We start from the raw sequence: 27,571 nt of genomic DNA on the forward strand, positions 1-27,571 counted from the left end.
CCTACACCAAACGCCAAGCGCGTGCCCCGCTCATGGGGCTCTCTCGATACACACACAGCAAGTGGTCCGATGTCCAGGATGGAAGAACTTGTTTAACTTGCACAGGAACTTCGTAATTCTAGTACATCTTCGTATTACGTACCTGTTCCAAGAAAGGGAAAGGTTGTGTCTAGCCGTATTTTGTCTGTGTCCGAGCCTGGAATGATTCTGTCAAACAAATTAGTACGGCCATCTCGGGATCCTGTCTCTGGCAGGCGAGGAAACAAAGTCTGAAGAGCCTGAAAAAGCAAAAGAAAGGAGAGGTGTAACCGAGTGGTATTCCGAGGACTTGTGAATATGAAGGCGCTTCACCCTCTCTGATAATCTTCCATTGCTGTGCACCCGGACTGTCGATCTCGTGCCTTTCTGATCTGATTTGACCCCCAGACAGAGGCTTTGACCACTGTCACAAATGAAGCAGTGACCAGATGCGACCTTGCTGATATCTAAAGAGACCACAGTCTGAGAAGGCTGTTTATTCATGCATGTGGAGAGTGTCGCTAATGCGCAGTCCCAAGGACAGGATAAAAGGAGCGGTGACAGTTGTGCTCCGGGTTTTGTGAGCCTGTCGATTTCCCTCAGGGCGAAGACAGACATGGAATGATCCGTTTCTATTCTGCACATTAAAAAACGCGCCTGTGCTTAAACTTCGGGGCCCTTGTGCGCTTCAAATCAGCTGCTTGATCTTCTAATTAATGCGCATTTCAAAAACACACAAACCCCTCAGCCTCAAGACAAAAAAGTACCGATGACGGAACCCAGCATTCAAAAAAAAAAAAAAAAAAAAAAAAAAAAAAGAGGAGGACAGGGACCGTTATCACCCCCCCCCCCCCCCCCCCCCCCCCATATCAGATCAATGAACGACATTGGTGTCAGTGCTTTGCTGAATTAGCAAAATCCTAAATAAAGGCGTTTCCTTTTTGAGTAATTAGGCTATTTAACACTTGAGTTTTGTGTGAAAATGTTCAGGTCAGCAACATGATGTTTTACAACTTTGGGATTCAATGAACTTTATTTGAGGGAATTTGTTAGGATCGCAGATGGTGCTCCAAGATTGGCAATAAGATTTCTGTATTGAGTTATCCAGTGGCTCTAAACTGGCCCCCTACACTCTTAAAAACAGAGGTGCCAAAGTGGTTCTTCAGAGTGGTGCCATTGGGGAACTATGGTTAGTTCCCAAAAGGTTCATCCACATGATAGTTCCAGTAAGAACCGTTATGTTATTCAGATCTGTAGCAGGCTCCAAAATATCCTTGAATAACAGGCTTGAAGCAGTGGTGGGGCTGTGATCATTTACATATAGTTTATGGAAGTCCAAAGGGGGGCACCCCCCCACACACACACCTCCAGAACCTTTGATCAATTGTCAATCAATTGGGCCACTGAATTTCAAGAAGGAGCCCCTCCCCGGACTTTAGATCAATCGACAATGAATCGAGCCACTCTGATCTCCAAGGGGGACATCTTTCCCCCTTGGAACTTAGCTCAGACCTAAAAAAAGTTTCTGATATTAAAAATGACATACTACTTGCCCCCTTGTTTCCAGTCCCTGCAAATTCTGGCTTCTAGGCTGATGAATAGAGGACAGATTTGTAAAACACAGTGGTTTGTGATTTTAAAGGGACTCTTACTGCATACAGTAACACAGGTGAAGTTCAAGGTTTCTTGGTACAGTATGTTTATATCCTACTGTGCATTAGAGTTGTTTTATCTACATTTTAGAAATCTTTAAAAAACTCAAAGAGCCAATTTCATATGCAAATAACACTTCCCAGATCAAATGATTCTTTGTCAACAGATGACAAGAAACCACACATCCCAGTAAAATGTCATAAAGGAACCAGTATTTTTAAAAGTGTAGAAGAACTGCTGTCCCATCCAGGGCTCATCCCTGAAACTGCAGCAATCCGTGAACTTGAACTTTTTACACCTAGCAGAAGTAAATACAATGAACATAATATACAAGGTGGGTACACATAATGGGTGGATGGATGGATGGTGTAAACCACAGAAGCTTCTTTCCACCAGCAACAGTGCTATGGAATGAGTACACGTCATGTGGTGAGAAGGCTCATGGGTACAAACCTATTATGCACCGTGAATCGACTTTGGTGGAGTTTATAGATTAGTGGTCTATGCTGAGCTCTTTTGACCTAGAGACTTCCTTTATATAGACTTTCTGATGAGGTCCAGGCTCAAGTCTTAGTGTACAGGTGTAGAGTCACTTTTGGGCACCAGGAACACAAACTCCAGTTAGTAAATGTTCACAATATTTCAAAAGTTATTTCCCATAGTAGAAACACTTAAAAATGTATCCCTGTGTGTTTTATTGTTGGTATTAATTGGAGTGTTTTGGATGTACTTTTCTTGTGCAACTAAGATATTCTGTCCTACACAAACTACCATGCAACTGATGAGATAACCCAAATTAAAAACATTTTATTTTTTGTGTTCATAAGAATTACCGCTTTGATTTTTTAAAATTTTATCCAGTGCTTCCTGACTCACTGATACCAGAAAACCTGACATGTAATAAACTGTTCAAATTGTCTTACTGTCTATCCTTACCAGACATCACGTTTTTATTTTTTTAAGGGGGGTTACCACCTATTTGCAGCACTCTGGAATTGAAAAAACCTAACTTTCAGGCTAAATTTTGGACAATATTTTGTGCAGGAAACTATTCCCTTATGATAAAGGGTAAACCACTAGGTGTTTTCAGCATAAATGATCAGAAGGACATGAAGTTGTGCATGCTACATCAACTGACCCCACACCACCAATGGGATTCGAGAGGTCCATGTTACTCCTATTCACAAAACCTCCAAAAAAAAAATAATAATAAGAGATTGGTAATCTAGGGATGTGAAGTGTTGTTTCATGGTTGCTGATCATGAATATGATAGTATTTTTGATATTTTAATCTTTATTGGTGGTCCTAGCTCTCTAAGATTCACTTCCAGAAGCTTAAAAATGACAAAATTCAAACATAAGCATGTAGGGTGTTGTTTTAGACTATTTCATGGTCAATTCTAACAAAAATAATGTTATTTGTGATCCTTTACTAGGAATCTAGCATTCTATGGACCTCTATTACAGGGTGAAAAATGACAAATTTCTATTCAATTCAAAAATATTTAGACTTTGAACATTTAAATGGAAGCACACATTTTACTTTTTTAAATATCTGACACAACCTTTCTTGTTTATTAAGAACTTCTACCTCGTGAAGTAAATTGTTACATATATTATAAACACCATAAATTAGGCTGTCTTACACTAATTCAGACTTTTTAAGAATGTATGAATAGGAAGCTTCTCTTTATAGATAAATGTGTGTGCTAAAAGACCTTGAATATGTTAGTGACTTTGGGACCTTTACATAATATTTAAAAGTAAGTATGTTAGAAGAATATACAGTACCATTTATTTGTATGATGATTGGTGTAAATCCAAGGACTTCTTGATGGTGTTATGTAAATGAACCAAACTTATGTAAGACCCTGCACTTTTAACATCAGTCAGTGAGCCACAGTGAACTGACTTAGTGCACTTGACTGCCTTCCTCAAGCTTGTGGTAATCAAAGACATCCATCTTGGATTCAGTTTCTAATGCTGACTTTTGACTATTCCTTATTTACACGGTATTTTCACTGACATTCCCACTAGACATTACAAAGTTGTCTTACATTTTGTGTCTTGACATTTCTTTTTGTTTCTTTTAAATTTGTGTGAGTCACACAGAGGGATCATAAAATTGCTATACACCTCGAGTGACTGGAGGCCAACTCTCAGTTGTCAGGGACTCCTGTTTTGAATATTGTCTGCTTCTATTTATGGAGTTTATAGCCTAAGGTATTTGTTAGGTTCATTTATTTTTGAATAATAGTTACAGTTCTAATTTTGATTTGTGTTTTTCGCTGTTACGTCACCACCCTTTTGATGGTGCTTTTGTTGATTCCTGTTGCCAGAACTGTCCCAGAGTTGGTGTGTTCTCAGAGATCATGGCCTGTCAATCACAAAGCAACAAAATAAAAGGTCATCTAGGTGAATGCTTCCCTTATTCGACAACACAGATTCTAAGACTCTTTGAAACTTTTTGAAAAAATTGTCTTTGTTTTGTTTGTCTGGTTTTTGAACTCTGAATTTGATTTCTTCTCGTGATTCTTGACTTAGGGGACTGATAATTTTTGTTTTGGTTCTGACCCTTGATATGTTTTTTTTTTACTATATTTTTTTCTTCCAGTTGCCTGCTGGGTACAATATCAGTCTGGTCACTTTATGTGTGGAGTCGGCCCAATCTTCATATGCCTATGTGGGCTTTCAACATGTACTACGGTCTCCCTCATACATCCTCAAGTTAAGTGAGGACTCTAAGCTGGCCTGATGTGAGACTAGCCCATGAGGGATTGATGTCAGACATCCTGACACCTGATGCTCTTGGGATAGGCCCTGGACCCTTGATTATAAAATTTACTAAAGTGGGATTTCAAAATTCATAAAATGGCTTACTTACGAAACAAGAGTGAGTCCTATACACACACAACCTAACTCAAACATGAGATGATAAACCTACTTAATCATGTTCAGAGTTGTGAAGGCCAAAGCCTATCTTGGCAGTACAAGGTAGGCAACAATCTGGACAGGGCAGCAGCCCATCACCAGATATGCACACCATGTAATTTGGGGTCAGTCGACCTTATCTGCTCATCTTTGGTGATGTTGGAGGAAAAGCCATACATCATATTAAAAAGTAAGTGTGTTAGAAGAATATACAGTACCAATTATTTGTATGATGTTTGGTGTAAATTCAAGGGCTTCTTGATTGTGTTATGTAAATGAACCAAACTTATGTAAGACCCTGCCCTGTTAAGAATAGTTAGTCAGCTACAGTGAACTGACTTACTGCACTTGACTGCCTCCCTCAAGCTTGTGGTAATCAAAGACATCCATCTTGGATTCAGTTTCTAAGGGTGACTCTTGACTATTCTATTATAAAATCTATTAAAGGGGGATTTCAAAATTCATAAAATGGCTTACTTAGGGAAAACAGACATATGGAGATGATATTAAATAAATGTCATGAAATATAACAATAAAGAAAGAAAAACACAATGATATGTGAGCATAAATAAATATGACATGAAATATTTCTGTTGCTTATTTCCTTATGTATTTGTGTAATTATTTTTTAATTTATTTATTTCAGTGGCATCACATGCATCATGAAATAGGGTTTAAAATGAAAATATTAAAGTAGGCGGGTGGGCTCTAGCTTTTTTGGTGTTTTGAATGGTGAATATTGTGTTTTAATTTGTACATTGTCACATTTCATAATATAATTATTTATTTTATCCAAACTATTTAGGTCTTGGAGTTTGAAGTGAAGGAGCTGGATTCATTAACCTCTGCTCCACTGGGCTGCCCTTACCAGTACAGACATTTCTAATTGTAACACAAACTGATGTTCAGTGTGTGTTCACAGGTTAGGCCTTTATTGCCTATAAAAAGTCAAGTCAGTAAGTCATTCTCTAACCCACGTCGTCCTGAACAGGGTGCAAGGCAGGAAAAAATTCTTGACAAGGCACCACTCCATTGCAGGGCAAAAATTCACACATGCGCCCCAGCTATACACCAAGACCAATTTAGTGTCACCAAATCACCTAACTTGCATGTCTTTGAACAGTTGGAGGAAACCTGTGCAGACATGGAGAGAACATGCAAACTCCACCCTTGGAGGACCTGGGATGCAAACCCTGGTCTCCTTGCTGCAAGACAGCAGTGCTATCGCTACACCACAGCACCAGCCTCTGTAAAAAGTATTTATGATAGAAATGACGCAGTCTCTGTAATTAACTTTTCACTGCAATGATCAAATTAAAATGCTCAATAATGTCAAAGTGAAAACCTAAATTTTCACATTTCTCTATTATATAAAAAATTCCTGGGACAACACAAGACTTTTTAGCCTGGGATAAGACGTGAGTTTTTCAGAGAGATACTTTCAAGTCCCATGGGATGAAACTTTGTGCCAAGAGATTTAACCACTCCTGGGGCTGGAAATAAAAGACAAAGAGTAGATGACAAAGTAGAACATTGTAAAGAGGTTTAAAAACGTTGGCGCAATACACATGCAGAGCAGGTTAGAGATAACGAAAGTACTAACATTTGAAAGTCTCAAAAAAATGATAGTAAAGATCGCATTAGTGCAAACAACTGGAAATTATTACTCGGTGAAATAACGGAACAGCGAAAAGAGATCGAATATATTGTTCGGATTTAAACTTTAAGTCGAAGATTTGTAGATCGTCTAATTCGTGTTGTCATCAGGGAAAAGTAGTGTTTCTTCCTAATGAAGAGGCGTATCCGCGAAAATTAAAAGATTTATTGTTTGATGAAAGTGAAATCCACATATGTGAGCTGCAGAGACGTGAAGTGGCTGACGCGTAGTGTAGGCCCGCGGGTTGGCAAGCGAAGTGAGCAGGGGGCGAAGCTGCCTAGTCATTGTATAGCAAAAACAGAAATTATGATATACTACAGACATTTTTCCCTATTTGCTATGACACCCCAGAGTTTCTGGGACTGTCTTTAGATGACACCCAATTCTTCGATCTCTCTCAGCTTCCATATCCCATACATATACACACTATATGAAATGATGACTTGAAGTTGGTCTGGTGATGGTGTGTGTATGTGATTGTGCTGCCCATTTTAAGCTAACTCCACCTTGTGCCCAGTGCTGTCAGGATAGGCACAGTCTCCATGCCACCCTGAATTGGTTATGCATGGTAACAGAGTGAAAGGATACAGTAATTAGTCCATGTGTGTGTCTGTGTGTGTTATAAAGTGGTTTCCATTGGGTTCAAGTTAAGTACCATAGTCTCTGGAGAAGATTACCATCAGTTAGTTCAGCCCATATGAAAATGATCAACAGGAAGACAAAGAAGCATTCAAAGGAAATTGGGGGCAACTGAACTGAAGAAAATTACCAAGGTATTGAAAACTTCTACACAGTGAAGTGCATTATAATGAAATAAAGAATGTAGGAAAGCTGTGACTGTGTGTAAAACTGGTAAAATGGAGACCAATAAGGCCACTGTTTAGAGTCTTTCAGTACTAAAACAGGAGAAGCTGTGCATATGAAAAAACCAGGAACTAAACAGACATGGAGTGTGATAAAATTGCAAATCTGACAACTGGCACACATTTTAATCCTTACAGGTGAAAGCTGTGTTTGGTGCAAGCTCAACTCTACTCCCCTTCATGAGACTGTCATCCCTACCATAAAGCATGGTGCTGGCCTGGTTTGCTTCTCTGTGTCATGTCCTAGATCTCTTTTGAACACATAACACAAATTGAAGTGAAATCCAAAGAGGTTGTACTGCACTTTGAGGGACACATAGGACCTAAAGGAACATTCAGTTCAACCAGGTCCACACTGGGTAGGCATAAACAGAAAAAGCTTTTATTCAACCCAGTCAAAAAACAAAACTCACTTCAACTGAGGACATCTGCCAAAAGTCCAAACCTCCAGCTTAATAAGAGTGAAGGTGCTTGGGCAATTGTGACCAAAAGAATGAGCTTAAATGGAAGTGTCCATACTTCCTAAAAACCTTATGAGATGGAATTTCTTTTAAAGATTCCTTGACAAATACGGTCTTAAAGTAAACACTTAGGCCCTTTTGGGTCTTTTTTAAACACATTTTGAAGCAGGTCAGACTGTATTTTACCCATAATATCAGAGTTTTTTTCCTGATCAATGGTGAAATAAACAGCTTAAATTTCCACATTGTAACACAGCAAAAGTTACAAACTCCAAGAAAACGAGTACTGTCACCACTGTATATTTTAGCAACATGGTTGGAGTCTAATGTGTAGAGCACCTCATCTCTTTAACTGTTCAGTTCTGACAACTTCAGCATTTTTAAGGCGACTTCTAAAGACGAAGCCCAAAGCTTTATTGCCAGAAAGAAAATGAGAATTGGAGGTAAGAGATTGTGTTACTGTGCAGGACTGTCACCAAACTGCCTGAAACTGTAAAAGGCAAAATATAAGGGGGATATGCTATGCAGAATGAAATCCTGAGCCATTTTTTTTTTGTCAATGACATGTTATTATGGGGAATAAGACAGTACAAATGCATTTTTAAACCCTCTTATATGCAGAGCAAAAGAGCCATTTTCTTTATGCTCAAGTGATCGCCACCAGGGAGATATTGGGTTAGGATATGCTGCTGCTGGGTTGTAATAGCTTGGGTGTTTCTCACTAAATAAATCAATTTTTCACGGTGTTATGATCTCTCTCTACAGAAAGGTGTATGTAATTACATTGTTCAGTTTCACTTCCCCATAGTACAGCAAAGCAAAATGGATTTCAAAGTGTTGAATATTATCTTAGCAATGTATAAGAATTACAGGAATTCCAAGTCTAACATTTTGATTTTGTATCATCAGACTTCCCACAATTCAAGCCCAACAACATTCCTTCATCTACACCACTTGCATTGGACCCTCATCCATGAGCAAGTCCATCCATCCATTTTCCAACCCGCTGAATCCGAACACAGGGTTACGAGGGTCTGCTGGAGCCAATCTCAGCCAACACAGGGCACAAGGCAGGAACCAATCCCGGGCAGGGTGCCAACCCACCACAGGACACACATACACACACCCACACACCAAGCACCAATTTAGAATCGCCAATCCACCTAACCTGCATGTCTTTGGGCTGTGGGAGGAAACCCACACAGACACAGGGAGAACATGCAAACTCCACACAGGGAGGACCCGGGAATCGAACCCAGGTCCCCAGGACTCCCAACTGCAAGGCAGCAGCGCTACCCACTGCGCCACCGTGCCGCCCCATGAGCAAGTCCCACAGGAATATCTATGGTAAAGGCTAACAGTACAGTATGTGACTTTGAAGCACCAAGCATTTAGACCCAATGGACACAGGATGGATTTACCCCAAGAACCAATTGTTGCAAACTGTAAACCCTGTCCCTCCCCATTTTGGCCTCAGAATGACCAGTCACATAGCTACTGTGTCCCAATTATGCAAATGGACAACAATAAGAATAACTGAAAGAAACAAATTAACTAAATTACACTTTTGGCTACTTGCTTATCTCAATTATTGATGTTGTGAATATTCATCCCTTTAGAATTGAATAAATTCTTCTTGTCTGCCCTTTCATGATTTCAATCAATCACTATTGTCTGCCCTATTGATTCATTTGTTTTATTTGTTCTCTAAAATTGTACTATTATATTTCAGCCAGGGTTCCTCATTGGGCTAGGGTTCAAATTCATGTTTTATCTCTTTTGTTCACTCCTGATTTTTGTATTTATGTTGATTATGTGAAACATTCTTTATTTTTGATTTTGTCTCTATACTGTATATGTACAGTATGCTGCCTTTATTATGTTCCATGTATTTTGGGGGTGTTCCCTCAAGAGGTGGGGCTATCTGCCACCCACCACCAGGAACAGCCCTCCGCCTTATAAAACCAGAGGGTCTCTCACCATTTCTGATGGTTCCTCTCGAATACATTAAATGGTTGGTGAGTGTTACTCGTGTTTTTGTTATTCTTTGCTATTTTAATTCATTGGATTTTTGTTTAACATTTTGGTCTGCTTTTTGACTTTGCCGTTGGATTGTATATTCGGACTATGTCAGATTACTGGCAACCCCTTTTTGCCTTGTTGGCTCTATGGAGCTTCATGTACTCACATAATATTTTTGTGATAATAAATCCTATTTGATAAAAATTCTACATGGCCCTTTTTATTTAGCTAGAGTTTTTGATGAGATTTTCCCCTTTTGGTGGTCATTTTTTTTTTTTTTTTTGTTCTTTATTTCGTCTTATACGATTTCTCGTATTAGAAATTTGTTAGTTTTCGCATACCCCTTGGGGTCAGAGCGCAGGGTCAGCCATTGTACAGCGCCCCTGGAGCAATTACAGGTTATGGGTCTTGCTCAAGGGCCCAGCAGAGTAGGATCTCTTTTGGCAGTGACGGGGATTCGAACCGGCAACCTTCTGGATACCAGCGCAGATCCTTAGCCTCAGAGCCACCACTCCACCCCATTTTTGTGACATGTATTGCAAACTCCTCACTTTTTTGGGAATCCCAGTCATTACATTTACTCCACCAATAATGTCTGTTGTTTAGATTTGCTCTTTTCATTAAGTTTATGCCTTATTATTTTAAACTACTAGTATTGTCTGCCCTTTTCTGTATACACAGTGTGCCCATTAGGATATTTTTCCATTATCAGACCTGTTTCTGGTCTGTAATTGTGGGGTGTTATACCTGTCCCATTCAGAACTGGGTTCAAGGATAGAATCAATCTTAGATGGGGTATTAGTCCATCACTGCCATATTTACCCAAACACATTGATACAGGGCCTGGTTAGAGTTAATTATTAACTTATAGATCCTTTTTAGTATATTAAAGTCCTTATTGTCCATTAAATATGAAATCTAATTTTTTTTAGATTTTAAACCTTTGGTATTGTCTGTTCCTCAATATGTTGACATTGTTTTTCTTTCATGGTTTTGGAAACCCAGTAATGTCTGCCCTTTTGAGTTTTTTAACAGTTTACATTTTATAAGGATTTAAAAAAATTGTATTCTCTGTCCCTTACAGTTTCATCCAATATTATATGCAATCTATTATAGTTCAAACCATTTTAAGTTCTGCCCTTTAAGATTTGGGTGCCGTGAAATGGGTGCTGTCTGCCCTTTCAGGATTTGGACGACCAGCATTGCATACCGTACATAATTTTATGTTTTCTGTAAGAAAGATTTCCAGGTTATCATCCTGAATGTTCTGTAGAGGTTTCAGACAACCTGTGTTGTCTGTCCTTTACAGATTTCATTCCTTGGTTTTATGTATTGTCTAGGGTTTCAGCCCTTTGGACTATCTCCTTATTGAGAAATGTCCAAGCCATTAGACTGTTTTGTTGATGGCCATAAGACTCCCAATCTCTCACAGTCTCCTAGTGAGTGTTTTGAACATACAGGCAAGGCCGTCATTGGTTTGTCAAACCTGAAAACAATTTTCTCCAAGATTTAATCCACTGAGAAACAAATTATTTTTCACTTTTACTAGATATTTAATGTATAGTGGTCAGCAACATGAGCTTTGCTGATCACAGACTGACAATTTCAGAACAAATCATCCAGCTACTGTTCCTGTCCAACACTGGGAAAGCATGCCCTTACAAATGTGTGGTTCACTAATGGCCTTGTACTCCATGCCTGGAGAAAAAAGGTTTTAGCTCTATATTTAAATGGGAAGAACCCAAACAGTCTCATTGTGCCCACTTTATCACTGGAATGAAGTTTCTTTCATGCCAAACAGAAAAATGTGACGTAAATAAGCCCTCAAATGAGTATTCGTCATCCTGAATTATTCCTAGCTTGTAAGAAGACAAACATGTACAGTATAGCTCTTCATGAGGAGTGGTGTTCGATTTGGTCCATTTCCTCCGATTAGTTTGACCTTCATACAGAGAAAGTCTGACGGACACTCGGTCAGTAAATATTGAGGAGTTGCACTCTCCCTAATTTGAGGTGTATACTGAACAAATGTCTTTACCTATTTCACAGTACTCAGAGGCCAAAATTACATTTCTGTGTTTTAGAGTTGCCTACCTAGTACCTCTTCCATGATGTTGAATATTTCTGAATTACTTGCAGAGTTATTTGGCAATAACAAGAAGTCTTTTTTCAAAGCTTTGGGACACAAGGTCCTGTAACTCATAATTATTTTATCATTAATGGTACTTAGGGCGCAGTGGTGGCTCTGAGGCTTAGGATCTGTGCTGGTATCCCAAAGGTTGCCGGTTTGAATCCCCGTCACTGCCAAAAGAGACCCTACTCTGATGGGCCCTTGAGCAAGACCCTTAACCTTCAATTGCTCCAGGGGTGCTGTATAATGTCTGACACCAAGGAGTATGTGAAAAGTAACAAATTCCTAATATAAGAAATTGTATAAGGCGAAATAAAGAACAAAAAAAAAAAAAAAAGACAGACTTTCTCTCGTGTTTTGCTTTACCGCTAATACACTTCTGTAACCAGATGCATTGAACATATGGAGACATTACCTGGACATGATGAATGCTACATGCACAATTATGACTGCATACAAAAGTTTTATACTACTTAATAAACATTACTCGGTACCCCTTGATACACAAATTCTAATTTGTTATTTGCATTAACAAACTTAATTACTAAACATCATAAAATGGAGATCGGATAATTTGAAAATATGGTAAGGAGAGCATTGTTGAGCTCTCCTGTGGTTTATCTTTCAGTTTTATATTGTACATAACTTTACTTTGGTCTTAATGTTTTTCCTATTTAACCCTCTTCAAAATGCTGGTTCTTTAATGGCACTGTATGGTTCTTTACTGGGTTGTATGGTTCCTCGTAGAATTATTGCTTGACAAAGAACCACTTCATTCTGAGATGGGTTCTTTGCATATGAAGCTGGTTCTTTGTGCTTTGAAAAATTTCTGAACATGTAGAGAAACCTGAAATCTTTAATGTATAGTAGGCTACCTAACAGGATACCAACAAATTAAGAACCCTGAACTTAGCCTGTGTTACATACTCATGTAGCGTGAGTCCTTTCAAAATCATGACTCATTAGTATTTTACAGAACTGCTACCATTACTTCAGGGTTATTTACTGCATGGACACATCTAAATAAATAAATAAAGGGTCTTTCTGGAACCTTCCTTTGGGAACCAAGTATGGTTTCCTTATGGTATTGCTCTGAAGAACCACTCTGGCACCTTTATTTTTAAGACTGCATGATAACTCAGAGTCAAATAAAAGTGTACTTGTACTTTACATGCTAAACAAATGTAAATGTGAGCGTCACAATAGAGAGCTACATCTGGTCTGCACTTTTAAAAAGTAATGGTCCTTTAATGACACTTTGCTGGAATGTATGACTCCTTGTTGAGCCATCACTCGACAAAGGACTATTTTATCTTGGGACAGGTTATTTGCACTTGATATTAGTTCTTTGGGTTTTTAAAAAGTTTATAGTAGTATGGTCAGAACAGAAAACTTTACTGACTAGTATGTTATGTAAGGTTACGGACAGATCAAGAAAATGTCAACTTAGCCTTCGGTACTGTAGAAACGGTCACATCCCCAGTCTTAAAAATAATAGATCTTTAATGGCACTTTACTGGACTGATTGGTTCCTCATTGAACCATTGCTTAACAATGAAATAATTTATCAAGCAATTGTTTGATTCTGGGATGGGTTCTGTGGATAAGGAATTGGTTCTTTGTCTCTGAAAATGTTCCTAATGTGTGAACAATACAGACATTTGTATAGTAGGCTATCCAGCAGAATAATGAAAGATCAAGAAAACCTGGACTTAGCTGGTGTTATTGTAGCAAGAGCAAGAGTCCTCTTAAAATTATGAACCCATTGGTATTTCTCAAATCTGCTATTATCTGTTCATGGCTAATTATAAAACCTGTTTCATATCTAAATTAAATAAAGGGTATTTCTAGAACTTTCATATGGATGGATCTTTTGAGAACCAGAAATGGTCCTCCTATGGCATCACTCTGAAGGACCACTCTGGCATCTTTGTTCTAAAGAGTAAACCAATATTTTCAGACCTGCTTTTTCAATGTAATGCCAAAGCCCATACTCATAGCACTGGACTCAAGACAGGATCCGGCAGGTCAGCACACAGACACCCACATTCACAATGGCCAATTATCTTGTATAAGTGATATTAGGGCAAGCCAAATTACCATTTCAAAATCCCAGAATGCATCTGAAGATACTGTAGCTCATAATGAATCAACTTTATTTCAAAAAACCTTAAAGGAAGTTTCACATATTTCAAACACATTCCAAATTCCAAATAACTTCCCTTGCATTTTGAGTTACCTCAGATATATTTTGAGACTGCTTAAAAAAAAGACTACTTTGTATGCATTAAAATTCCTAAAATGCAATTTAAGATTACTCCAAACTACTTCCTGTAACAATACCACTTCAATGGGACTTCCTGTCCTTTAAAAAAAATGTCCAAATGTATTTGAAATACCTTCAAAGAGGACACACTATTATAACATATTTGGGAATTTGAGCTATCTCAGAATGGTCTGGGTGTAACTTCAAGATATCTCCACATGTAATCAAGAAATCCTAAAATTAATTTCAGATGTGTTCACCTTGAGCCATGTTTGAGGTAACTAAACAGACACCTTTTGCTCTCAAATTCATTTTCTGACATAGTAAAATGGCTTTCTCCTCCATGTGAGATATCTTATAACATATTTCAAGATACCGAACATACATTTCAAGATAATATTAACAAGACCCGAAATAATTTCAGGAAATTTGACTCTGATTTTGAGATATCCATAACACAACTAATGATATGTAAAGTCTACAATAAAACAGGAAATATTACACCAAGAGATTCTGACATATTGCAAAATCAATTTCATAAATCTCAAAGTGAATACACTCTTAAAAATAACAGTTCTTTAATCGCACTTTACTGATTTCTGTGGTTCCTCATAGAACTATTGCTTATCAAACAACCATTTAATCCTGAAAAGAGTTTTTTTTTTTAACATATGAAACTGGTTCTTTGAGCTTTGAAAAGATTCCTAATTTATGAGTAAAACATAAATCTTTAATGTACAGTAGGCTATGTAGCAGTATACTGACAGATCAAAAAACATCTGAACTAAGCCACGAATAGACGACAGATTTGTGAAATACCAATGGATTCACAAAGCTGAGGCTATTTATGAAACCGTTTTCAAATATAAATAAAATAAACGTTCTTTCTGGAATCTTCATGTGGATTCATCCTTTGGGAACCCAAAACGGTCCTCCTGTGGTATGCTCTGAAGAGCCACTTTGGCACCTTTATTCTTAAGAGTGTTTGAGGTCAGTTTGGCATTTCATAAAATATATTTGAGATATCTTGAAATACATCTGCAACAACTTAAAATGCGTTATAAATGTCTTAAAACATAAATTCGGTAGAATACATTTCGAAAAGGGTTTCAGAAGGAGGAGCTTCATTTTGAGGTACCTCACAGCGTTAATCGCCCTGATTGGCTGCCCGTCCATCGTTTTCAGACGTGCTTTCCCCAATCCTCCTGTTCACAGACTCACCTCCGGTGTGATGGGGCTGCAGTCCTGCGCTGGTGAGCCGTTGAAATGGTTTTGGGCCAGCAGAAAAGGCGAGTTGGCCATCTCCAGCAGCGGGTAATTGACGAGCACTACTTTGCTGAAGTTGAACTTGTAGGTGAATCGCTTTCCTTTGGTCTTGTGGAGGATTCGCTTGTTGTAATAATACCTGCAGCAGAAACGAGCACCTGGAAAATTAAATCTCTGAGGGTGGGTTACAGTTATGAATGACAATGATGACAAGAAGTAATATGAAAGGTCTTTTACAGCGAGTGACGTTTTAAATAAGCGTAATCTAACAGTGATTTTAAATATGCATTGATGGAAAAAGCAGATTAAACTCTACATTTGATGGGGGACAAAACTAATTCACAAAATCATAAATTAAAATTGTTTTAAATAAAACGGGTGTACTGAGTGTCGTAAATCGAAACAGTACTAGTCCATACGTAATAATACTAACCGTATTAAACCGTTAGATATGGAAAGCTGCATTTATTCAGAAAACAAGAGTGTGAAAATACCGCTAGGTTCAGGGTCAGGATCTGTCTTGATCACATTTTGTTTCCGCTCCCTGGGCAGCTCCGCCCTTACACCCGCGTAAGGCGTGGCAATGCCGATCGGGACAGATGTGTACTTTACGACTCTGTGATTGTGGACCGTTATGTAAAGCGGCTAAATGAAACCCCCTCTTTGGCAGTTTAAAATATAATTAATAGAGGAAACGTGCAAGCAACATTCATTGGTAAAACTTATCTAAATGTTCCCCATTATTAAAATGAAATTTAGACTGCTGGAATAACAGCTGGGATCTGTGAGTCGGCGTCATGAATGCTTTGGCCGCGCACGCTTGTGTGTGGTTCGCAGAACAGCCCCAGTAATTTACAATTAAAAAGGAGTAATTTGTAATAATTACTTGCAAACGACGGGGTTAATAATGTCGGCGTGACCTTTTTAACTGTGTGAAGTAAAACAAAACTTAATCGCGCAGATAAAAAGAGAAACTGCATGAAAACCAATACTGCAATCGAGCCGCTGAAAAATCTGCAAGCACTGTAGCCTTGTCAATGGAAACGGGAGACAGTAAGGCTGCAGGGAACCGTTCTGTATTTGTCATGAACTGTAGAATGATCAGGGATTGTCCGATTATATTTTAGCAGATGGCTATGCAAATATAGTCATTTGAAATAAAGTATCACTTAAAATATTTAGCAAAGGTGGTACACATTTGTACTTTACAATGTAAAGTGATGATGGATGATAAATTTAGCAAGACGATGCGATATATTAGTTAGTGATGCGATATATACTGTAAAAAATATATATGTGTGCATGTGTATGTATGTATAACAATATATGTATGTATGTGTATATATACATATATATATATACACACACATTATATATATATATATGTGTGTGTGTGTGGAGGAGAAGAGAGAGAGATGGATGAAGTTGACTGTGGAATCTGTTTTATTTCCACGGTGACTTTACGATGCAGTCGGATATCCTTTCTCCAATCAGCTGCCCATGTTCTTTTTAATTAACCGCTGCATTTGTAATACATTTGTCTGCAGTCCGCTGTTCTTATCGCACATCTGGCCGGCGTTTTTTCATTCATCTTCCCGCTACGTAATCCCCCTGTTTGAAACGAGGAAGAGCGCGTTTAACTAAAACTGCCAGGATGGACCCACTTAAGCGTTTGACTGAGTGCCTCTCTGAAACAAAGTCCAATAACAATGGGGACGCCTAATGCGCCGCCCTTCACGAGCCAGTACTGGATGTGTCGCACTGAGTAGGACAGGAGCAATTATTATTACTGACAAATATCTTTAACATTTTAGTATTTACGCACGCATCTAATACAGTGTCCAAATGCGTTTTAAATTAAGCCATTTATTAAAAGACCGCATAGTTTCATTTAACGCAACTTGTCTAATCTGACATTTAACATCCACTTTCCGTATCGGCTAATTAAGCAGATCTATTGTGCTCCAATAATACATTTTCCTTCATTTCCATACAAAATACAAACCCATCTTAATTAGACGGAATATATTCTGCAAGTGGATCAGGTCCTTACAAGTACATCTTGGGTGTTTGATTTAAAATATTTTAGATTGTTGAACAAAATATTGAAGGGGACTCTACAAGTTAAAAAAAACATGCTAGCGATTGATCTTTAGTCATACATAATGGTAATAACATTTTCTAATTAGTCGAGGATTCCTTTCAGTCGCCCGGCAATAAAAACAATGCGATGTTTAACCTCACTTCGGAATAAACTTGCGGAGTTTACTGCTTTAATGCATTTAATTCCGTTTGAAAACAAATTCTATATTTGCAACTCTTTTATTAACAAATAACTGCATTTCAAATATATCCCTCTCCATCCTTTAGTGGCCCCATTACTTACCCTTAAAAATAACGGAATGGCGCCTTACTGGGTTGTGTGCTTCCCGTTGAACCATTGCGTGACAAAAAATCATTTCATTCTGGGGAGAGGTCTTTCACATATTACATTGGTTCTCTTTGAAATGGTATGTACTCTTAAAAACGCTAGTTCTTTAATGGCATCTCATGGTTCTTTATTGGGGATGTGTAGCACATTTGCTTGACTGTGCACCATTTAATTCTGAGAAGGGTTCTCTGCATATGAAGTTGGTTCTTTGTGCTTTAAAAAACTTCCTAATATGCAGAGAAAAAACTAAAATCTTTACTGTATGCTGGACTAAGCCCGTGGTATTGCAGCATTCGTTTAAAATCATGACCGATTGTTTTTTCACAAATCTGTTATCATCTGTTCATGGTTATTTACTATATGGAGCCTGTTACCAATCTCAATAAGCTTCTGGAACCTTCACGTGGATGGGTTTTTTGGGAACCAAAAGTGCTTCCCCTATGGCATTGCTGTGACAAACCACTCTGGCACCTTTATTGTTAAGCATGTAATATGTGGACAAAACAGAAATCTTCACAAATCTGTAATCATCTGTTCATGGCTATTTATGTAGCTTGTTATGGATTTAAATGAATCCAAGTTCTTTTGATATGGCATCACTCTGAAGATCCATTTTGTCACCTTTATTTTTAAGACTGCAAATCTGCCAAGCTTATTTGGATGATGCAAGAACCTGGATGATCTAAGGAATAGATAGATGAAGAGCATACAAACTCTACCCAGTCTATACCAGTCATGGTCCTTGAACTTGTAAAGCAGCAGTACCCTTAACGTAAGTATCTTTAACAAACCTTGTGATTATTTATGTAGTATCATTAAGGTGGAAATCATCCTGAAACATTGGTTTATTCTGAACTCCTTTTGTTTACATACACTGTAAAAGAGCAGGTACATATAGGTATGGATCATCTTCCCCTATTTATGCACATCTATGAGTGGACTCTTATTTAGACTTGAAGTACTCATTTAACTCTGCTGATTTAGTGATACATGTTGTCAGCTGGGAATAAAGTAAGGCCATACAACAAGAAGTCCGCATGGCTTCAAGCCAAATCCCACACATGCACACACCTACACATCTACAAGTGGCCAAGTAACCTAATACAACAATTTATAAGGTAATAGAGCTAAACCAAAAAAATAACCTGGTGGGAACATGACAACTTTTAACATAAAGACCCCAAGCCACATATCTAATGGAGTTATGAGTTGGCAGCATTAGCTACTGCAAAAAATGCTGTACCACAGCTGTTTAAAGCCTAAATAAGCACATAACCAACATGACTTATGAAAATCCAAAGGCATATAATACAACAAGTCAGAGTGCTTCAGTGCAATGTTAAGAGTGGTGGTCAGCGGTGTGTAACACGTTTATGTAAATGTCGTACTTCCACTAGGCCTGGGTGTGACTTGGGCTTTTTGTCCTACTTCAGTAGAGTTGGCATGTCCTCACCATGTCTGTTTGGCCAGTCTAAACTGGTATAAGTGTAGGAGTGTTCACAACAATGGGTCACCACCTTGTCCAGGGTTGGTTCCCATCTTGTGCCCACTGCTGCTGGGACAGGCACTGGTTTACTGTTAATCAGACTAAATAAGTGGGTTTGAAAATGAACAGAGTGATGAGGTTTATAAACAGTACAACAACTTTACTGCTGAAGTAAGAGGACTGGACCAAAAAATGGCAACATTTAAACAAATACACAGCGGAGAATTATTAATGTGAGAAAAAAATGTCTCCTAATATCCAGGGTGGAAGTTCATTCTACATGTTTTCTGTCCCTGAACAAGTCACTTAGCTTTACAGTACGACAGTTACACATAGATAAATTATATATAGTTATAAATTGTGTAATTTCACCAATGAATTAATAACCCTTTCATGGAAATTCAGAACCAGCACAATGAAGAAAATTTCACAAACATTAAATCACTAAAAGTAAGTTACAAAAAAACCAAGGCTTAAAACAATTGTGGAACACAATTTGCCTTAAGAAAGACAATAACTAACACCTAAATGTTGAAATATGATAATTTGTTTAACAGATAAACCTGCTTCAGCAATATCACAGCATCATCTGTCAAGAAAGCATATTGAAATGTTATTAGTCAATCAAAGTGGTGGGGTAAACTCTAGAAAATCCCTGGTTCTGGGTAAAAAAGGTACAGACACAAATTTGATGCCCATTAAAACATCAATCCTATGAGGAAATAAACTTTTAATAAACCAGATGTGTTACAATGATCCATACCAAATGTTAGAAATATACTTCTGTATACCAACTATAGTTAGTTATTTTTTTAAGGAGATTGATGAGTGCCAATTTGCCAGTCTTAATAGAAAACTAAAGCGTTCTTAAGTTATCATATTTCCGTACAGACACACAGAGACATAAATGCAAAAATGGTCAAAACATGTTCAAGAGCGCATAAAACGTAGAGATTCATAAAAATCTCGAGGTCATATTTTTTTGAGATTACTATACTTTCTCTATACTACATATACAAGAAAGTAACAATGGGCAAGTTGACATGTGGGGATTGGGCACTGACATCATACTCACTCGCATATGCAACAGATTATTATATGATACTGGCTGTGTAAGCTTGTGCTGTAAAAAGCTCAGGCTCCTAGAAACTATTGAAATTGTCAGAAAAAAAATTGAAATGCAGAGTCGGCGGTTTTGTTTTGTGGACGTGTTCGCCCCCCTTGTCTATCAGCAGCTAAGCGAGTTTTTCTCTCGTTTATCTTTCCTCAGCAGTTTCACTTTGGCGATGGAGTCGCTTTCTTTCAGCTTCATGCTGTAGCCTCGCACTTCTTTCTTCTTCCGACTCATTAACTTGGGGCCGCCTTGCTGACTCTTTGAGCTTCATGCTGTAGCCTCACACTTCCGGGCCGAACAGACAGATACACATACTTCCATGCTTAGATGTTTTAATAAGATAAGTGTGCAAAGAAACACACTTTCACTGTCCCACTTGTGATGTTAAATGTATGTTACTGTTTCAAAATGTGTCACACAAAGGGTGTGTACTAAATCTCTATCATTACAGCAGTGGGGACTAGGCATAACTTTCCTACTGAATTTATGTTAACTTTTTGGTATGTACATGTTTCTGTTACGGGTGGCACGGTGGCGCAGTGGGTACCGCTACTGCCTCGCAGTTAGGAGACCCGGGTTCGCTTCCTGCATGGAGTTTGCATGTTCTCCCTGTGTCTGCATGGGTTTCCTCTGGGTGCTCCAGTTTCCTCCTACAGTCCAAAGACATACAGTTTAGGTGCATTGGCAATTCTAAATTGTCCCTAGTGTGTGCTTGGTGTGTGTGTGCGTGCCCTGCGGTGGGCTGGGATTGTTTGTTTCCTGCCTTGCACCCTGTGTTGGCTGGGATTGGCTCCAGAAGACCCCCGTGACCCTGCAGTTAGGATAGAGCGGGTTGGGTAATGGATGGATGGATGTTTTTGTTACATGTAATTACATTTTTTCTTTTTTTTGAGTGTAAACCTAATGCTAAGGAGGTTAATAAGTGTTCCCCTAAGGTAAGAGTGCTCAAGTATGATTTTGGTAGGCCACGATGGTTGCAGGTTTCTGTTCCAATACAACTGCTTAACTGTTATCTGGTTAGTGTTTTTATTCTGCTGTATCAGGTCTTTCTTATATTGTAGATTTTGCCCATTCCAAATAATCTGTGTCCCAGAGCAGATCCTTCACTTTATCCTCTTGCATGTCTTTCCAAATTTGGTATTTTGCTGAAGCAGATACTTCATAATGAGCACACACAGGCAGAAACTGGACCAAGTTAGCAGTGAGCTGCTGGCTTATTTGTCATTTGGGTCTAATAGTTAATTGGCTGCTGGGTAAGAAAACAAAACAAACAAAAAAAAAAAAAAAGGGACAATATACCTTTTCAAAACTCAGCAAAGCAATTAATGGTCCAAAATGAGTCAATTAAAATGAACTGAAAATATGTTCCTTGAGTAAGAATTTTTTCTGTAGTAGCAATAATTGGCTTCTAAGTAACAATTTGGGGTGGAACACAAACCTGCAGGCATCAAGCACAGCACTTGAAGACCACTGCAATATCTAATCCAGGGACCTAGTATAGTCCATTTCTCTGTTTCCTTAAAAAACTGCAATGAGAGATATATGTGTATAGGAGTGTCTGTATGCATATACTGAGTATATATATATATATATATATATATATATATATATATATATATATATATATAATATGTGTGTGTGTACTTATATATATATATATATATATATATAGTATATATAAAATATGTATGTACACGTTTTATGAAAGACAGATATTTGTTTTTTACCAAGTGTTTGTTAGTGTTACCAAGCACCAAATCACATCAAAATTCCAAAAGGTGTCTGTTTTAAAATAATCATAAGCAATTATTTAATGCCAGAACTGCACTATGTTCTCTTTTTAACAGACACTGGGTTTTACAGGCTTGAATGTAAAATATGAAATGTTACTTTTCAACAGTTGCTGGTGTTTTGCGCTTGTCTAGGATTTACTGCTAATAAATTGGGAGATTGGTGCCCATACAAGACAATATATACTTTCAATGCTTTAATCTACATTTAACCTCCAATATATCACTCAGGATTCTGTAAAAATAGCAATAAAAGGAAATTGAGCTTCCAGTATTTAGTTTTACTTTAACAGCTACTAGAAGTCATTAGGCACCAAAGGTTTGTGTCATGAAATGGGGAAAGTCAACTTCCAGTGGTGTCTTGAATGAGAGAATTTCATGCGACCTAAGTTACTACTGCTAATCATGTGAGATGATCCCAAATACTGGGGAATCAGTGCAGTCCTGGGTTAAGTCCCAGCACAGCAGGAAAACTGACCAGAAGACAAACAAGTTAGTTAAGAAAATGTAGGAGGAACAGCAGGTGCCCACGAGGCAACTGAATCAATAAAGAAAACACAGGCCTGGTGTGTCGTACATGTTGTAAAGGATGCGTTACAGATGTAGAAACAGGAACAACGGATCATAAGAGAACAGCAGTTAGTTGAAAAATAAATATTACAGTTTATAATAACAAAACATAAGTGCCACTGTGTATGAAGAAATCCTGGAAATCATTCGGACCTCATCAATGTCTACAGTTAGTCAATACCACACATTATTAAGTAATGCACATCCCCCAGTCATTTTTTAATGTACATCTGCCAACAAATTATGTGTGTGCAATACACAGGGAGAAAGGGCTCAGCTAAAAATTTAATTTTGTGTGTGTGTGTGTTTATATATATATATATATATATATATATATATATATATATACACACTGTATATACACAGTATGTGCCTCTCTGTGTGTTAAGTAGTGATGAGCAAAACAATTGATGAACAACTGAATTTGCAGTGTTTTCGCTTCAAAAAATGAGCAAAATAAATGATGTTTCGCTTCCAGCAAAATGTGTGCCTTTCATACAATAAATAAGGTATTTAGTTCTTGTCTGGAAGCATTTTCCTGTAATAATTCCCATTGCATCTTCCTCTCATTTAGTATCTACTATATAATAAAACACTACTGTCTGTCTGTCTGTGTCTGATCACTCCAAGCAATCTGATTGGACAATTTTTGCTTTGGTCTGATTGGTCAGTTCCACCTTGGTTACTTAGTCAAAACCTGCCAAAACTTGATGAGACGTAGGAGGATACAGAGGAAAGGCATAGGAGGAATGTTGAGAGTTACCTACAAAGATGGGAAGTATTCACAAGAATATGAATGATGTTTTCATGGTGGGCATTGAGGGCCTGTGTGGCATTGCTGGTAGTCAAAGAGCAGACAGGATGCAAGCAAGGCACTTTGAAAATGACAGTCTGAGAATTATGCTTTATGGAAATATGATAGAGAGAGGAAGAGAGTTTGAGACAAACAGGAAAACTGAGGAAAGGCTCAGGAAGAACACTGAGGGTACATGTAATGCAAAAGATTTCAAATATATAAAAATGTATTCTATTACCTTAACTTACTAGCTAGTTTAAAATAAAGATCTCTAGTGAAAAAAACTCATTGGAATTGTGCACTGGAAGTGTGCATATCCTCAGCTAGGATAAGAAGGTTTCTCGATAATGGCAATGAGAGGGGATTGGCAGCAGTGAATTTTCCAAATACTACATTCTCCTGGGGTGAACACATGGTAATGTGTATGACGATGTGTTTTAGCATGTCTTCGGGTGGAAAATATGCAGATGGTGACATTTTTAAAAAATGCACTGCACTCTGTTGTGGTGATGTGACCTAAAGACATAAATAAATTACTTTTACAGGTGTGGCACTGATTACGTGATTTATGCAGCTGCAAAAAAGAGCACATGTAAACATGGAAGTGCGAAGGAGGATGTAGGAAACAATACTTCTTGTCTTCTACCCAAAACATTCTTTTTAGTGACATTAAAGTTGACATGGACAAAATTCCTTTGCTACAATTTGGACATCATGCTGTTTCCAGGGGTGACGCATTGGCAAAGTGGTTAGCGCTGCTGCTTCATGAATCTAGCATCCCGTGTTGAAATTCCATGTCCAGTCATTCTGTGTACATAGTTTCATATCTATGTATCTTTTTGTTAAAAATATGTGTGACACAAATAATGTGCTGATGTCCCGTTCCAGGATTTGTTCTTGCTTTATGCTCATTGATACCAGTATTGGATCTAGCCTCCTATAATCTTGAAAACTTTATGTTACGTTGTTGTAAATTGAGACTGTCATGAGAGTAAACAGTAGAAGAAAGATGCTGTAAGATGGGTGCCCCCAGTAAAGTGGTCTTGGTGTATGCCCCTTTGTACAAAGGTGTGTGAAGTAAAAACCAAAAGTACCATAGTTAAATCATACAGTCAAAAAGTCCCAGAAATAGTATTGCTAGTGCCTGAGCTTCTGTTGTTATCTCCAATCAGAAACACCTTCAGTCTATAAGAGAATTTTAGTCTGGAAATCATCATCCCTCAAGCCATTTACTCATTTCCTGAATCCACTTTTCCTATTATAGAACGATAAGGATTATGGGGATTTCAACAGTATGAGGTGCAAGGCAGGAGCAGTCCTGGACAGGACACCAGCGTTTTGTAGAATGCACACATACAAAAACCCACTGTTCTCCAATTTTGAGTTGACTGCTGTAGGTTTATGGGCTCACTGGCTGTGCTACCCATCATGATAAATTCCATAACAACATTAGTATGGATCTTCACAAGACACGACTCTGCCAGTATGTGTCCACAGAGCACAAACCACTCATTCACTCAGTTTCAGAGCTTTTTTGTTAAAGTAGAGGATCACAGAGAATGGAAGCCTACTCTGGCAGCATTGTGCACAAGGCAGAACAAAACACCAGTATATCACAGAACACACACACTGGAATAATCTGCAGTCATCCTCAGAATGTGAGAAGAGATGAGAATACATGGAGAAAGCCCACATGCATATAGAGAGAATATACAAACTCTATGGAGACACTGACCATGATCATATTTGAACCCAGGACATCTAGCATTGTGAAGCATCAATGGTAATCAGCTGATATCCTGTACTTGCAACTGAAAGGATCAGATATGCAGCCAATATTTAAAAGAGAAGAAAGTGTCTCCATGTATCCTAGTTTCTCAGAAAACTGTATTAATCCATAAGAGATCTTGGCTTCCAAGTCCAATTGCAAACAATTGTATGTTCACTAGATTATTTGATATTTTTCTTGCATACTCCATTTTCCTTCAATGCCCCTGAACACAAACCTGGAGGTGGAATGTCCAAAAGGCATTAGTGTTATTGAGAGTTCCATTTAGTGGACTGCATTGCAGCCATGAAACTCTCCACCCAACCGAGGGCTTAACAAGGATACAACAACTATTGAAAATGGAGGAGTAGAAAATCATAAAACTGATAGATCTGAGAAATAATTGAAGATGAGTAACAGTGCAGCGAGTGTCAGTGAAGTTTCTGATGTGGGTTTGATAGCACAACATAAAGTTATATAAACAAATCTGCTTGAGGAGAAGTCCTTTGAAGAATCACCAGATGCCACAGGAGTCTGAGGTATAAAGAGACACTGAATCTGATGCTTATTGCTTTCACTTTTGAGTAGCTGTTGACTAAGAGGGGATTGGAAAGGAACATATACAGTATAGTATGCTGCACAAATGCCTTATGTCATTTTATTTATATCCTAAATTACTATTACATCCTATTTATTGAAACTGGGTGCTCTGATATTTCTACTCATCTCTCATTATGTACTGTAGGTCAGTCTTAAGAAAAGAACTGCATCTGCTACATTTCTTTGAAAGGAAGTTCCCAAGCATATACTCATTTATGCTTATCTCTTCTTTGGTTGCTTCACTTATTAATATAGAGATCTAACATTTTTTTTAGAGCTAGCATGTAGTTTTGGTAAGGTATTTTCTTCTATACTTGTTAAATTTATTGTTTCATTCATTCTTCCTATGCTTAAAACGAGAATGTTAAAAATATTGCATAGATACACAGACACGTATTCTTGGATATATATGTGTGTGTCTGTTTGGTTGTTATGTCTCTTTCATTCAAACAGAAGGTGCATCACAAATATTAATAAAGGTTTTACGACTTCCATAATAAATGGCATATAACAGAGACATATGCATTTCATTTTCCATTCCAACAGATGGCGCACCATGAACATTTGTGATAATGTCTTTTATTACTACAAATTCATTTATGTGGTACAATATATTACAATTTGGAGAATATTTTGGCAGCACTGGGTTAGTGCCAGTTTACTACGGAGTACTGCTAAAATTTTATTTGGTAAGTTTACGAAAAGTAAACACTAATGGAGATATTAGTGGGAATAAATTTAGGAATATGTTTTGTTTGTTGGGAATGACTACAGCAAAAATGTATGTGTATAATGCTTTCAAGGGGCTGGATTTACTTATGTACAATTAAATAATGAATAATGCCAAACAACATAACATTGTCTTTGTACATATGTTCTGTAAAAAAAACACTCCTCAAAAATAAATGTTTTAAGTGAAAATAAATAGAAGGAAACAGAGATTTGTATTTAATGAAGAAATCCACTCAGTTGAAGCCTAATTCCGAATCATCTCATTCTCTGTTTGAAGTTTCAATTTGCTCGCTGTGACTATTTCAGTTTTCTGTGCTTCATTACAGCCCTGACATAACAATGAGGGGTTTGGAAAACAGATGGAAAATATGTGCGTTTGAATTCTTTATATCTTTTATAGGGAATGCTTGTTAATCATCAAAAGCCTTTATGTGTTCTGTAAATGGCTTGTAAGATGCAGCTATTTTATATTCTTCTCTCTTCCATGACCTGTATTCTGTATCTGCCAAATCTAAATCAGCATCTTAAATATCACAACATACCTGTGTGTCTTCTAAGAAATGTTTAGCTTCATTGTATACTATATAATTTATTTCTTTTATCCTTATTTATGTCTTTATTTTCATTTTCTAAACGTCAATTCACTTACCTGAGTGCTCTACTGAGTTTGTCATAGTTCATGTGGGGTTTGCACTTCCGAATTCCCCACAGCCGTGCAACTTCATCTGGGTCCTTAATGACAAACTCGCCATAATCCCCTTGCCAAGCGATCACATTCTGGTACTCTTCTTTCTGCAAGAGTTCGAGGATGAAGTGCCATAACTGGATTTGTCTTGAGCCAGGACTTGACTCAGGTTTATAGGCCCAGTCAGGGAAGGCTATCCCTGCCATGTGAAGAGCAGAATAAGAAGGAGAATGAGAAGAAGAAAAAGAAGGGAGAGAGGAATAGTGAGTTAGAATTGATTTACTTTCTGATGAGGTGTATGAAAACCATTTTTAATACCCATGCACTTGTC

The 27,571-nt window shown here is 37.8% G+C and overlaps 1 protein-coding gene across 1 annotated transcript in view; it reads right to left on the reverse strand.

Moving 5' to 3' along the window:
* erfl1 (Ets2 repressor factor like 1) overlaps nucleotides 1-27,571 on the reverse strand; it is an 81,002-nt gene that overhangs the window by 14,012 nt on the left and 39,419 nt on the right. Inside the window, exons 4-6 of the mRNA XM_051920638.1 lie at nucleotides 27,205-27,439; nucleotides 15,224-15,407; nucleotides 143-278 (exon numbers count right to left, since the gene is read on the reverse strand). Coding sequence (XP_051776598.1) covers nucleotides 143-278; nucleotides 15,224-15,407; nucleotides 27,205-27,439 — 555 coding nt within the window. The remainder of the gene's footprint in view (nucleotides 1-142; nucleotides 279-15,223; nucleotides 15,408-27,204; nucleotides 27,440-27,571) is intronic.

This window comes from Erpetoichthys calabaricus, chromosome 17, assembly GCF_900747795.2.
Source record: "Erpetoichthys calabaricus chromosome 17, fErpCal1.3, whole genome shotgun sequence".
NCBI classification, from domain to species: domain Eukaryota; kingdom Metazoa; phylum Chordata; class Cladistia; order Polypteriformes; family Polypteridae; genus Erpetoichthys; species Erpetoichthys calabaricus.